This window comes from Xiphophorus couchianus, chromosome 18 (assembly GCF_001444195.1).
Source record: "Xiphophorus couchianus chromosome 18, X_couchianus-1.0, whole genome shotgun sequence".
In the NCBI taxonomy this organism is placed as follows: Eukaryota; Metazoa; Chordata; class Actinopteri; order Cyprinodontiformes; family Poeciliidae; genus Xiphophorus; species Xiphophorus couchianus.
Window position 1 is genome coordinate 22,038,947 of NC_040245.1, and position 15,732 is coordinate 22,054,678.

The following is a 15,732-nucleotide window of genomic DNA, read 5'->3' on the forward strand; positions in this document are numbered from 1 at the left end:
AAGCAATAAAGCAAGATATGCAACAGTACAACCTGATCTGGATATCGATTTATTTTTGATATCCAAAAAGGGTTGGGAAGTAATGCCTACTTGTTTAATCACATCCCTTCTTCAAAACTCAACATTTACGTCAGTTGAATAATAGTAAGTGTAAGATTTGGTCAAGGAAGGTAAGCTACAAAAGGTCATTACTAAAATAAGCCGGTTCCACATAGAATGCATGAATATTAATGGAAAGCTGAGTGGAAGAAAAAAAATCTTCCAAGGGATAACTTCAGCCTTCATCTGATTATAAAACCAAAATCAGAAGAGCTTCATATGAGCTAAGGACAAAAAGGGACCAGACTGCTGGCCCGTAGTCCAAAGTCCTGTTTTCAGGTTAAAGTATTTTGTAATTTTCATTAGGAAATCAATGTGCCAGGAGTCTGGAGGATAAGTAGTCAGGCAGAAAATAGACTGAGGCAGAGGTGGGGACTCGAGTCACATGACTTGGACTCGAGTCAGACTCGAGTCGTTAAAATCACGACTTGAGACTTGACTTGAAAAAATGCTGAAAGACTCGGACTTGACTTTGACTTTCATGCCATTGACTTGGGACTTGACTCGACTTGAAGCTGTTTACTTGAAAAGACTTGATATTTTTTACTCAAAGTCTTAAAATTTAAAACACATTATTTATAAAGTGGCGTCATTAATTAATGTCACTCATTCCGTATCAATATGCGCAGACCGTCACTATGGTTTTTCTCTCTCCTTATGTATGTATGTGTACGTAGCTGCAGCACAACCAATCAAATTAACAGGATTTGGACGTTTAAAAAAACGCGGCAAAGCTGCAGAGCTCAGGGAACGAAATACGAAATAACCGCTCGAATATGCTTCCGCGAGTAATTTCTTTTGGCTACGTAGGTTATGAACTTTCGACTAAAAAACGAACTGCAACTTGTAAAACATGCAAGAAGAGAATATCGGATGGAGATGCCACGACGTCCAACTTTGTCCGGCATTTGAAGCTTCACAAAGATCGGTAGGTGGCGCTTTTCTTTTGCTGTAAGATAGCTGACTTTAGCTAACTTCGTGTTAGCATGTGTACTCCGGGTTAAATTGGTGATTATTTACCATAAATCCGGTCCTTCAAATGGCTCCACAAATAATGTGCACCGTGTTAGCTCAGGAAGCCGGTGGATAGTGAGCGGGGCTCCGGAACAGAAAGCAGATTCTGGACCTGAACACAGGGAACAGAGTCTCTCTGTCCCATCATGATGATGAGCCGGGTCTAGTATCATCTAAGGATGGTTGGTGTGTTTGAAGACATCTACGTTGGGAAATTATATTGACAATATATTGTTTTGACAGGTCAGAGAAAAGAGGAAAAAACTGCTGTTATGGTTCTTTGTATTGTGCTGTGGAAATGTCAGCATTTTCCTCTTTTTTTATTGAATATCAAGTTTAACAGAACTGGGCAATAAAGTGGTCCAATTTAAAAATGTTTTTTATACTTTGTGTTCAGCTACACATGTTCTATCATTTGAGATAAATACATATTTTAAAACGAACAAATGGTCTATTATTTGAATTTTATGTATAATTGCAAATAAAAAAAAATAAAATAAAATAAAAACGACTCGAAATGACTTGAAATTAAAGGTTCCTGACTTGAGACTTGACTCGACTTTTGCCTGTCTTTACTTGAGACTTGACTCGGACTTGAGGACAAAGACTTGAGACTTACTTGAGACTTGCAACACAGTGACTTGGTCACACCTCTGGACTGAGGTCCCGTAGGAACTAAAAATGATGGTTCACTGTACAAAGTCAGAGACATTCCCAGAAGTTTTGAAGCACCTCATGTTTTCATTTTCTCGCCAGACTTGGCTCATGCTCTCACTGGCAAATCTAGATTTTGGATGAATTCTTTGTGGCATAGTTTCCTCATGGCGTTGGTAACATTTCTGAGAGACTCTGATCTATTATGTCAGGGGCGGCTCGACATCCTGCGAGTTTACTATTCCTGTGTGAAATCTAAATTTCCCAAACAATTCCCGGAACTAAATTAGCAACTTGTGTCAGGAGTTCTGGCTTTCTGCATCAGTAAAAAACAAACAAACAATAAATTAGTGTTGAACGTAGGTAAAAATATTTGAAGACGGCGGAAGGATGTTCTGATAAAGCCATCAAGAAACTACAACTCAGCCAAACAGCATATGTAGTCAGAAATATGTTGCTGATTTGGAAATAATGAGTTTTCTTTTCTCCCCCACACATTTCTATAATTGCGACAGACTGGCGACCTGTCCAGGGTGACCCCCACCTCTCGCCCGGAACGTTAGCTGGAGATAGAAACCAGCAACCCTCCCGATCCCATTAGGGACAAGGGTGTTAGAAAATGGATGGATGTACATTTCTATAGTATCACACAAGGAAAAGGCATGTTTATGGTGTTAAAATACATCCAATTACAAAAGAAAAAACTCAGATGACTTAAGCAAAACTCTGAAATGTGAAAATAATGCATGTTGTGTACTTCACAGACTGCATGACGAATAAAAGTAAAGATATTTTCAAAGTTTCTTATAAATTATTCTGCATTTACTAAAAAAGAATACATCCAATTAACTCAGATATTGTGCACTAACCTAAAATAAACTTACAAACCTATTAGATCACTATGTGGGTTTTATCATGTTGTTTAAATGCATGATAATCATAGCATATTTAACAAACAAATTTGAAGAAAGTGTAAAAAAAACCTAATTATTCTGGCATTTAGTAAATAAGAATGATAATCACAGCTGATCTAAAGTAGGAAGTGTTTAGTCTTCCAATGTCAGGCAGTAAGGTAAAAAGGTTTTGTGTTAAACATCTGGTTTCAGGTGTCTGAACCCTGGAATGTCTTCAATTAATGAACAAAAAGTGCTGAGGTTTGATGGTGGGTAAATCTTAACCCTCCTGAATGACTGTTTACAATAAAATCGCAAAAATAATTTCAAAAACTGACTATGGGTTTCTGTTTCATAGGTGACAAACTATAAACTCCCTTTCCTCCCACAATAACTGAACACAGTTGTGAGATTCGAGTCAGTATGACTGCTTTGGTGACTCCTAATTCAGTGGCATTCAAATCTGTCATTTATTTGAGGGGAAACAATGAGTGTGTTTATGCTACGGCTATAAATGTAGTGATTTCAAAAAAGGATTTGATAACGCACTCCTTTTTACTCAGTCACGTCTGACCTTAATGACACCTGATCCCTATTATTTAACTGTAAACCTTAATGGTTAGTAAAAACTGGTGCAACTCCTTCCCTCCTTCTAGATAAATAAACCTGAACGAGCTAAACAAACTCGGAAACAGCAAAGCACAAACATCCGTCCCCTTCCTGATCTTGTTAAACGGACAGAGGGAGCTGTGGGGCAGAACATTACCTGGAAGGTCCCTGAGAGGAAAAAAAAACAAAAAAAAAAACACATCCTGACACATGCAGACTCAGCACGTTGGTGAAAGAAGGGAGAAGAAGCACTGAACAGGAAGTAAGCAGATAAAGAGAATAGCTGGAGTCAGAGGGTGAACAAAGGAGCAGAGGAAGAAATAAAAAGAGCATTTTGAGAAGGAATGAAAGAAACCAAATATGACAGGTGTAAGTATTCAGTAAGGAGAGGAAAAAAAAATAGACACACCTGGGAGCTGAAAGAGGAGAGGATTAGGAGGAATACTAAAGGTAAAAAGGTGAAGATAAAAGGCAGCGAATACCTGAGAGTGAGCTGCAAACGCAGCTCCGTGAGCGTACAGCAGAGCATGTAAATACCTATTCAACTAGTTTTTCTCCTTTATCCTGCAGTAACTGCTGTGACTGCTTCAGTTAACATCTGAGCAGGGAGAGGCAAAATCAAAGATGATGCCTTGTTATCCGGGGCTATGCCCCTATACGCTCCAGCATGCAGGAAGGAGGTGGCTGTTTTGTAAGACGGTAATCCACAAACGCACAGGCTTTTAATCAGGCCAGAGATTAAACTGGAAAGCACTGGAATGTCCGTCAGCAATAAGAGCATCATTTTCACTCAGACAGCAAAATTAAATGCAACTAAAGGTAATAAAGTAAATTTATCAGGCACATCGCTTAGGGTGTGCAGATGGAGGGAAATTAATTGCAACTAATGGGAGGGGGAGGGCGGGAGGACGGAGCATGTGAAATCGTGATCCAGAGAAGAACCGAGAGATCAGCATCGCAGCTCACCCTCTGGTTTAGGTTAACAGCTGGTGGCAGAGTAAGCTGGCACAGCCGGGGCAGTGTGGCATCGGAGCCGCCTGGCAGAGAGCCTGGCATCTGGGCAGCGGGGTGGAAAAGCTACAAGAGGCTGTCTGTGCACATCTGTGCTCCAAGAGAGGAGAGAGAGAAAAAAACTGGATGTATAGATTGTTGCTGACACCAGACTAATGACCTGTAACCTAAACACTGAAACACAACATTAACCTGAGCATGAGTCTTTCAGGTCTAACGTTATTTGTTGAATCCATTTGGTTGGCTTAAAAATCGCTGTGATGGGGGAATGTGGCTTGAGGGTGCTTTATGTGCTTTGAAGGGCAACGTAATTGCATTCAAGGAAAATAAAGTAAGACAATGGTCCGTCCCACCGGGTTCTTTTCTGTTCGGCTCCACAACTGAGGCGATGAGGGGGGAAAAAAAGCAGCGGAAAATGAAAAGAAAATATTTGCAATCTGTGTCGTGCAAAATTATGCACACCCCGTTCATTTATGTGACACAAAGCAGCATAATGATCAAGTTGAGGGTCAATTATACTTGTTCAATCTTTTTAAAAGCAACATATGCCAACATAACATAAGTGGCATATGTTACGCCAACATAACATATTCCACTTATGTTGGCATATGTTGCCACTTATGCCAACATAAGTGGCATGCATTTATGTTTGGTCCAGCTTCCTCTGATATTTTTAGATAAAGTCCATTTCAGAAAGTTGAAAAGAAGAGCCTACTACGTGTGTGTAATAATCTGTGAATAAACCCATTGGCTCTGTAACGAGCTCAGAGATTTTAGAGAAGTGAGCAAACAGCACACACCGGCGGATAAACAATATCCCAAGCTTTGAACGTCTCTCAGAGAACCGTTTAAACTATCACCCGAAAGGTGAGATGGGACCACAGTTCAACGTGCTGTGAGGCGGAAAACTAACACTGCATATCACCCTGAATACACCATCCCCACCGTTGGTTGCTAAAAGGATGTCCAGTCAAAGTCAAGACCTAAATACAAGTGAGGATGCGTGGCAGGACTACGTGACGTCCGACTGAATCTGAGCTGATTTGCAAAAGAATAAATGTAAAATTCTCTTACTCCAAAGGACTTGTAGCTGTAATTGCATTATTTTATCCATTATTAGATCATTTGCAAAAAAAATTTTAAAAAATTTCAAGACAATTCATCCTATTCTTAACACATCACAACGGTGCCGAGTTCTGCGTCGGACCATCACATGCAATCCAAATAAAACACTTCAAAGATCAAGGGTGCTGACGTGACAAAATGTGAAGGGGTAATGACAAACTTTTGTGCAGATGCGTAACAAGAGACACTGAAAGAAAAGGTCTGACTGTGATGCGTCAAAGACAAGTTGAGCAGATTCTTACCTGTGGTCTCTATGAAGCGGATGCATTTCTCAATGAAAACAGGGATCGGTCGCTCAAGAGTGACCACCGCAGCCAGCGGCATGCCGAAGTAGTTGCTCTCAACAGGTTTGGAGTTGGAATGCCGGGGCTTGGACCGAGTTTGTTTCTACCAAAAAGGGAAAAAAACAAACAACAAATAGCACAGCTTGCTTGGTGAAATCAGACAGAAAATCCAACATTATGTGACACCAACTGTGATTGGGACAACTGGGCAAATTTTAGACTTGTTTTTTTTTTTTTTAAATCCACCATAGCACAAAAGCCACAAAGGCCATGACCTTTTTCTTTTTTGGAAAGTTACTGCATATTCATGCTTATTGTACAAAAAGGGCAAGCGTACATGTGCACACCCCTCTCTCACACATACCTTCTGAAGGCTAAGCTGATAAGAAAATCATACATTCCTATCTTAAGCCCTGACGTTTCCATCAGTCAGATATACATCGCCGTTATCGCTCTTTCATCTCTTCATGCTTACCCTTCTCCTTTTGGCGTTTTGAATTTCTCCCTCCACTGCATTGCAGCTCTCGTATAATCAAACTCTTATTCAGCGGTTAATTACTTTTCAACCTCCTTTATTTTCCTGTTAAGAGCCCTCTTACACACTCCCGCAACACTTTCTGCCTGTTCCCGCAAACAGCCGAGGGCAACAGCAGTAATTGTGCGATCCCACTGATCGCCATTAAAGCGATCAGTGGGAATATTTTCAAGCCCCCCCGCCCCTACCCAACCTCTGAGGCCTGGATCTGCAGTAACTCTGTCAGCAACCCCAGAAGCACTGCCCTGGCAGGCTGGGGTGGGGGTGAAGCAGAGGTGTATGGTTGGCTGGACACACAGATTGCGGGTGCAGTGCAGCACTACGGATAGACGGACAGACAACAGGAAAGGAGCTGGAGTAGTGCTCATTAGAGAGAAGGAGCACCAATGTGCCCTCTGCTCCGGATACCGGCCTCACTTCACTCCGCCGAACATTTTTGATCTCATTTATGGACACATTTACTCTCACAGCAGTGCTCAAGCAGAGAAAGCAGAGAGAGAGAAGTCATTACAGCTTGTTTTTGTTTCATTTTCCACAACCGGCAGGACCGAAAACCAACACAAGTGAAATTTGTTTTTGTGTATTTAAAAAAAAACCCATAAAAACAAAATATCAGTTTTACATTTGGAGACGACTTGTGCACTTAATCCTAAAGGGACAGTTCAGGATTTTAAAAGCCATGTCTACAATTTGTCCTACTGGCTCGCTGAAAACACAACGTGTGGCAGTTTGTATCAGAGTTTCTGTGTAAAACTCATGTTCATTTTGGGCCAGGTCAAGATTATGAACGTACTCAAAGGGGCCGTTTGTGGCAGAATGCATTTATAAAACCAGTAAACAAACCATTAAAATATGAATAAATAGCTGTCTCTGCAATAAATGAGTACTTCTGAGAGTTAAATGATATTAAACAGCTTTTCATATTGATGTAATTTGGCAGCATACAGATGAAAACTGCTATGATTTTCCTGATAAAATCTTATTTAAGCATACAACTATTACCTTGAAGGTTCTATTTATGTGTCTATATTGAGTCTAAAGGGCCGCATAGAAAGTAATGGCGGGCCGGATTTGGCCCTCTGGCCTTGAGTTTGACACGTGACGTAAAGAAAAAAAAAAAAAAAAAAGAGTATTATGAAATAATTGACAGATTTTGAATTTAGCCATAATTTGTTTAAAGTTTAATTCTGTTGATTAAATTATTTATTCAAGTTAATGGTTGTTTAGTCATAAACAGATTAAGTTATTTAAACAACAACCATGAGAATCCCTTAAACGATTCTATATTTTAATCTTTCTATTATTTAAGGGGTTTCACCTGAAAAATGACTGAAATCAAAGAACTGGAAAAATATCTGTCAATTCCTGCCTGAAAATAAATGAAGGAGGAAAGAAAAGACGACTGTTGCAGCATTCATTGGAGTTGAAGTATCTGTGTAGACGTCCATCCGTTTCAATTGGGGCAGTGCAGTTTAAATAACTTGACAGGAGGATATCACAAATAAGCTTCTGAGGGAAGGTTAAAAATGACCTTAAACATACTCTGTGATCTTGTGGATAACCTTCCCAATAGAGCTCAAGCTGTGATAGCCGCCAAGGATTGTGTGACATTTTATTAAACCCTTTGGATTAAGAGTGGGATGTCACTCAAGTTCTTATGTGTGTGAAAGATGACAAGAAAATACGTTTGCCACTGTAGTCTAAGGATTTTTTTTTAAAAAAAGGTAGACTGTAGGCAGTGTTTAAAATTTCTAAGCTCCCCTTTTTACAGCTGATACTTAGTTAGGTTTCTGTTGTCGCCACAACAGAGCATTAGATTACTAACATCTAGCCCTAAAAATGTCTGCATGTCATTCACTGCCTGCTATCTGTCCCTACAACTAGTCCAATCTGTCCAAACATTCCTGATATCTACATTCACATTCTGCAGTCAAATGTAAACTCTGAGCTAATGTATTAAAGAAGTACAAGTTGTATATATTTACACAGAAGTACAAGAAATAACTACACATGTCCGTGTTTGGATTAAAAAAGGTTGTAATAACTAGACTGCAAGAGTGCAGAGATGTGCTGGGTTCAGTTTGGCAGCATCTAATTTATTTCACTTCCATCACAGTAACTGTGTTGCCGTCTCATTTTAGCAGACTGTCTCTGTACCCACATACTTCTTCTCTCTTACTCTTTCTGGCTGTCTTCTCCCCCTGCAGTTTTGCCTTCTGGCCTCTCCTTTCTGCTGCTAACTGAGACAGGATATGTCTCCAGCTCTAAGAAGACAAAGCAGCCCTCCACACAACCAAAACGAAACAAATCACATCCGTATACAGACATCAAGGGGAGAGTTTGCGCATACACACACTGCATACTGTAGGACACCAAAACACGACTCACTTCTGGAGTTTTGACATGAATTTGTTTCCCGTTTCTGCAATATCTTGAACTCTTTTTCCTTCTTTTCTTTTTTTTTTTTGCTTGAATGAAGACACCAGACGAACTAGGTATCTGAAGAATTTCAAACATTCCTCTCGCTGCCTGAGGAGATTTCAACAAAAAGCTGCAGGAGAGAGAGAGGAAATGTTTCCTGTGTCTCAGTGAGGGAGGGAGATCAGGGCGGACAGACTTGGTCAATGCCTGACGTAAAAGTTTTTTGTTTTTTTTTAAATGGGCTCAAAGTCCTTTTGAATATTTCTTTTAACTCATCATGACTCAGAGTGGTAGACGGTACCCTAAAGCTCCACCCAGGAAAGTGTTTATGCTGCAGCATGTGAACCCAAATCCTTACCATGAGAATAACTTAAAAAAAATAAAAAATCTAGCTTTAGTTTAACTGGCACAAAAATGGGGACAGGACATTTTATACAAGCCTGCACCAACTGCTGCAGCATGTCTCCTGAATATGAAAAATGAACTCGATAAAATGTAATCTGAAAGGGATTTCGAGCTGCAGCAGACTGTAAATGGCCTATTACTTGAGCGACAGCTGCTTATAAAATAGGTGAAGAAATTTAATCCTTTGTTGTAACCATAATAAATCCATAATAGCTTGTAATGTGGCCATCAAGTTCCCAGACCAGCTGCATGCCACAAATCAGAGGCACTTAAAAGAATAACAACGATGACAGATCCACACTCTACTGGCTGCGGCTTTTTCAGGGATTTCTCTGTACATGTTGATTTTTAACGTCCAATGTGACAATTTGCATCAGACGCAGATTGCAAACCCAGATGTCTTCTCGTGACTGAGTTGTTCGTACTTTTTTCTGACAGACATATGGCCTCAAGCACTGCAGAATGTAGTCCAGGCAGCTGAATAATGCGAGACGACAACCTCCGTGCAGGTACATCCCAGCTGAGTGTCTAAAAACATTCATCATCCGCCTCCTTCTCCACCCTCCTGACAGCCACGGCAATTATCACAGATATACAAGCACAACATGCACAGCTGCAACTCCTGCTTCAGCTGGCACTTCAGCGCCACACCATGTGCGCGAATAAGCAGCATACCAGGGCCGATAAGCCTAGTGTAAGAGGTCAAAAGTATCAAGGGTGGGAAGGGAACAGGACATGGTGTGACAAGGAGACACCAGTCTTTAAAAATAACAAAAAATAAAATAAGCTGCAAAGACAAGCGAAGCAAAAAGGAGGTGTGAAATGAACAGACAATAAGTATGATGAGAATGTGAGAAGCAGAATGTATGAATCAGCAAGATGCAAAGACAAACAAACGGAGTGGCAAATAATGAAAGGAAGGAAGTAAAGAAAGCCAAACTGTCGCTGGGAAGAATCGTGAGTCTTTAAAGAAAGCTGACAGGCTTTGGCATATACTACACTGCAGTGACAACAAAAAGCGAACAGTAAGCAGTGATGCCTCAGCTAAGAAATAGCACTAGTGTCCATCACAGCCTCTTGTTTGATGGCAACTTTGTGAAAAAAAGTAGGGTAGGGAAAAAGTAAATGTGGAATTTAGCAAATTATGCAACAGGGAGTGTTGTTCTATTCTGGTTCTATTCAGATGAAACTAACTTTATTTGTCAGTGGTAACCCAAGTAATCCATGCCTGGAAATGTAAATAAATAAGTCCATAAATTATGTGTAATAAAGTGGAATATTATAGGAAATGGGGACTGAATAAATGAAAAAACATAACCTGCGAAAAGCATAGAAAGCCAAGAAAATAAGTGGAATCTGACAATATTTAGAAGCAATTATGTGCAAATTAATATCAGTGGGTTTAGTCACTTATTACCAACATACTGCAAAAGAATCAACTTATAATGCTTATAATCAACACTCAACTGGCATCAGGGAAAGAATACAAAGCTACTAGAATAGCAAACTGGACTTGAATTTAAATGAAAATCTATGAAGATCAAAGAGCATGGATGAAACCCCAGGAACACCAATGAATCTGTGTGCTGTTTAAAGTCACACCTGAGCAATGCATGCTTTCTGTCTGCAAAAGAAATTTAGAAGCTCTTACTTTGACAAGATACTTAAATTTTAGTGAATGTGATCAAAGTAATTACACATCATTTCACACAACTTCATTTATGGACTTATATGAGCTGATTTATTTGTGGGTGAATTATTTGGGTTCACACACATCTGGAATGACATTCATGCCAAGAGGCACATTAGAAAAAAATAGTGAAATCATTAATTGCCCAATACTTATTTTTTTCCACCAGAAAAGTTTTAATTTTGGGAATAAAAAAAACAACCTTCCATGCTCAGATTTTATTCTTACTTTTCATGTGATTTCATTACTTTTTTATCATGGAGAAGAGCTGACCGTATGCATTAGACATACAGTATATGCACAAAACAAAATAAATAGGGCTCTGTTCCCATTCATTAAGACATTTTGGATTCTGGTATGAAGAAGATTCTGTCAGATTTCTTTCCCACTGGTGATCTGGCTAGTTTAGGGGACTCCCGCTGAGTGGTCAAGAAACAAATATGGCGTGCTTTCAGAGAAGTCCCTACAGCATGGCATGTTTGCTCTGGGTTCAGTTTTAAACAGCAGAGAGGTGATTCTGAACCCTGCTTTTTCTTAACTTCAGTAACAAACAATTATCCACCAAAGCTAACAGTACTGGGTCTTAGCCAAAAAATAATTACGATGGGGTGATTTTCTGCTTTTCTGTGCAAATGTTTATACTTTCCATATTATCTACTCTAAATTTAATCACGACATAAGATTGATAGGTTTGCTTAAAATTAATGTTGTACCAGGTTGCTCAAAGATAAGAAATCTCTTTCTTAAAACATTTTTAAATTTACTGGAATAATGAATGCACTTCCCATTGGTTGGATATATAATCATATTTACTCATACAACATTTGGTTACACAGTTACTAACCTTTGTATTTCTGCGGAGACCCCGGAGAATCTTTATTGTTTTGTGATCATCACTCTCATCGATGGAGTTGTCCTTCTGAGGTCCTCCGTCGTCCTGGCTTGTCTTTGGTGGACCACCCGTCTCATCATCACTGCCAAGAGAGAAGCTTGTCCTAAAACTGCTGAATTTTCCAAGCCGTTGGGACCTGTCTCTGTAAAGCTTGGGCTTTTCACCAAAAACGGACAGCTTCCTCCTGCGCTCCAGCGAGCTGCTGTCAGCTTCACTGTCAGAACCGTTTCCCGCAGCGCTTCCATTGGCATGACCTTTGTTGGCGTTGCGGATGGTGACAATCTTCCCCTGCGTGCTGTCAATAGGAACAGAGTAAATATTCTCCTCTTCAGTAGGTCGAGGTTTGCACACAGCATCCATAGGCTCTGCGTAGTCCGAGGGGTCGTAGCCTCCGTCGCTCCCTGGAGCCCAGGTGACAGTTTGGGGCAAGACGGGTCTGTTGGAGGTGCCTTGCTGATCAACGTAGGGTCCGAGATTTACTTTACGCACAGGCTTGGGCTTTACTTGTGGAGGCACCTTGTTATTTAGCTTGCTTTCAAACGTACCAATATCAGAAATGACAGAAAATGTATCACTTGATTCCAGGTCTTGCAGCTTGAAACTTCCCAGTTGGGAACTTAGACTACCACCCTCCCTAAGTGTAGGGTAAGGTGGTGATGGATCAATATCATCCTCTGAGTCAACATGAATGTGAACTGGACTAGGGGACCCACAGCTCTCATTGGTACATGCCTCAGCTGTATTATCATACATGTGTGCGGCCTCAACAACAGTGCGCTTCTCCATCACCTCCTGTAAGAAGGTGTGGAAAAGATCTATCTTATGAAGTCCTCCTACTACCCCACCATGTCCGCATATTATTGTGCTAAATCTGGCACCGATTTCATGGGCCAGGTCCTCTCCCTGACAGATTTGCTCCTTAGCTGAATCAGAGTCTGACAACTCCATCTGACTCTCCCCTACTGCTAGCAACTGGACCGGGACAATGTCTTGGACCTCACAAAGGAAAGCACACATTGTCTCCATGGAGGCTTTACGGCGGGCAGAGTAAACTGCAATGTAGCCGTGGACCAGGCCTGTTTTTCGGAGCGAAAACGAGGAGTGGAAAGAGAGCAAAGACAGTTCAACATTCTGTCTATGACCCCCAATAATAAGATCCAAGAGAACGGATGTGCCGCTGCTATGGCTTGATGTAGGACGACAATGCTGGGGCAAAAGGAAAGGTGCCAGTAGTTGATCTAAATCATATGTGTCCCCACACATCAGGCACATAACTATTCGGAGGTCTGCCTCATTACCTTGCTGAGACTGAGAGTCTCTGTAAGCAGGGGATAAAGGAGGTAATGTAGGGGAGCTGGTCCCAATGTTTCTCCGAGTTTCTAAGAGGCCTCTTAGCATCTGGTTAAGCTGTTTCTCACTGACATTGCGGCCATAACCCTTACCTGGGGAGGCTGGGTCTAGGTAGGCGCATTGTAGCTTTGCAGCTACCTGCTGCCCTTGTTGTATTAGAGTCTGAGCCGTTTCTCCTCCGATATCCCCAATGGAACCAACACCACGCTTAGTGACCAGAAGTAGGGAAAGTGGGAGTTGAGCTAAGCTGTTTTCCCTTTCTCTTCTGCCTATGGTTGACTCTCTAAGCTTTTCTAAACTCTCAACAACATAAGAGAGGGATTCCTTTGAATTGTACAAACAAAGGCATCCATGTGGTGTGAAGGTAGGTGTGTGGAATGAGTTGACGGGCAGACGTATGTTGCCTTCTATGGGACGAAGTGTTAACTCATATATCTTGCCATCTACTACATACCTGTCATCACTAGTACATAATGCCCTGATCTCATTAGCCATTTCTCTGGCTAGTCCATCTTTCCCTAGGATGACAAGATTTATCCGTTCCGCCCTTCCACCTTCCAGTCTAGCACTGTCTGATGATGCGTATCTGGTAGGAAATCTGGAAGCCAGTATCTGCTCAATCTTACTGTCAACACAGTGGGGGCTGTTGGGGCAAGTATCTTTTGTAGGATGGTAAACAAAGTGTATGTGTTTCAGTACTAGAGCATCCCTTTCTGCCTGTAGCTTTTGTAGTGCTTTGAATCGCTGCTCCTCGCCCAACACCTCCTGAATGGCTCCCATTTTCTCTTTACTTGGTTTTGCATCCACTTCTAACTCATAAAAGAGCTCAGAGTATTCAAGAAGCAGTTCCTGAAAGTCTTCTTTGGCCCGGTCAATGATTTCCTTCTGATGTTTTTTGTAGATGTCTAAATATTCAGCTTCATCCAGCCACTGGTAGAAATCCTCATTCATGATAAAACTTCGAGCCTCTTCCCACGGTTTCCCTGGTGTGATGAAAGGAGAAACACTTAGCTTTTCTTTGAATTCCCATCTCATCTCTGCCCGTTTGCGCTCCTTCCTTAACTGATCCAAGTGGGTTTCATAGATGGTTTCAGCTGCTGGGGTCTCCAGCAGGTCCTGGGGGACTCGATCATCATCCATTTTATCAATGTGCGGTGTCGTCTCCCAAGGTGTGTCATCCAAAACTACAAACCACTGAGAGAAATCTCTCTTCGTCTCCAAGACCTTCTGAACTCCAGACCAACTCAAGTGGTCTATCTCATCCAACTCTGGTATTAGCACAGATAGGGCCTGTGGTAGAGTATTTAGATAGGCCTTCCTGCGTTTCTCTATGTGCTCTTGTTTTAGTCTGTGAACATGCTGTTGGAAAAGCTTCTTGGCCTTCGGCGTTCCCTCAAGAAAAACATAGTCCTTGTACTCAGGAGCTGTCTGCATGCGACGACTGACAACAGGCCATGTTTCATTGTGGTTGTTCGCAATTCGGGTGACCAGCCACTCATAACGGTCTTTTGCTAAGGCAATCTGTTGGCTCTGCTGTTTCAGAGCCTCAAAGTATGGTATAATCTTGGGCTTTCCCCTGCTCTTATCTATGAGCTGAACCAGAGTAAGGAATGCCAGGTCAACATTGACATTAGAGCGGGCTGAAGTTTCAACCACCTGTAGGTTCTTCTTGGCAAGGGCAAAAGCATGAGAGTCTTTAATGTAGCGCTCAACTCCTTCATCACATTTGGTGAGAGCCAATATCACTGGTTTCTTCGTTTTGGCTAGTTGATTATACAGATTGCCAACAAACTTCATCTGATCCTCAAAACTACGGTTCATACCCCTGCTTACATCAACACTGAGTAAGAAGCCATCCACTATAAGCTTGCCTTCAGGCATTTGCTTTTGCTCAAAGTCCTGCTCTAGGCCCAACTGATCTGTGCAAAAGTACATCAGTTTTTCAGCTGAAGCCAACTTGGTGGAAGCTGCCCTCTTGATGTACGGCTGGAGTGCGGTGCTACGGTGTGGCTGGAATGTCTGATCATCAATAAACTCTGTCTGCTCCACCACATTCATGCGGCACTCTTGCCCCTCTTCTATCGTCCTACCAGCTTCTCCCCAGTATAGAAAATGGTCATTATTCACCACACGACCTCCAAAGTCACTGGTGCTCAAAACGGAGGTGTGATCCAGGTAGAAGTCATCTGCACTCGGCCGAACAAAGCGGTTGCACAGGCAGGACTTGCCCACGCCACACTGGCCTTTTTCCTTTTCTGTGCCGGACAACCCCACCACGACCAGGTTGTAGATGGGAGCCCGGGCATCTTGTTTTTTAGCCATCATCATCGCTGGCAGAAGCTCATCCTGCCATGCTGGCTGCAAGCTTCAGGGAGAGGAGGGGGCTGCCAGGGAAGCAGGGTTTCCATGCAAAATGGAGCTCAATAAACTCTGGTCATGATCTGTTAGATATGAAGAAAGACAAAAGAAATACAGAAACTTAGTCTCTATATAAAACAAAATCAAGAACATTCATTATTGGCAATCCAGTGTGTGTCTCATTTAAATTCCCATTATGTGCCTAAATTTTGATATTAATGTTTAATCTCTGATCCTATTTTCTCTGTAAATGTTTCCTGAAAAGATTGAGGTCAGTGGCAAAGCTGGTGGAATGCAGCACATTATTTTGCCAAGCTTTAGTTCAGTGAAAGACACTTTCCCACCAGTTTTACTCATTCAATTTTGAAACTCCACAGACTGCAGGGCTTTCT

General features: G+C 41.5%; 1 protein-coding gene across 1 annotated transcript in view; it reads right to left on the bottom strand.

The window, feature by feature from the left end:
* arhgap35a (Rho GTPase activating protein 35a) overlaps window positions 1-15,732 on the bottom strand; it is a 76,733-nt gene that overhangs the window by 14,534 nt on the left and 46,467 nt on the right. The window contains exons 2-3 of the mRNA XM_028044611.1: window positions 11,585-15,423; window positions 5,648-5,792 (exon numbers count right to left, since the gene is read on the bottom strand). Coding sequence (XP_027900412.1) covers window positions 5,648-5,792; window positions 11,585-15,310 — 3,871 coding nt within the window. The 5' untranslated portion in view covers window positions 15,311-15,423. The remainder of the gene's footprint in view (window positions 1-5,647; window positions 5,793-11,584; window positions 15,424-15,732) is intronic.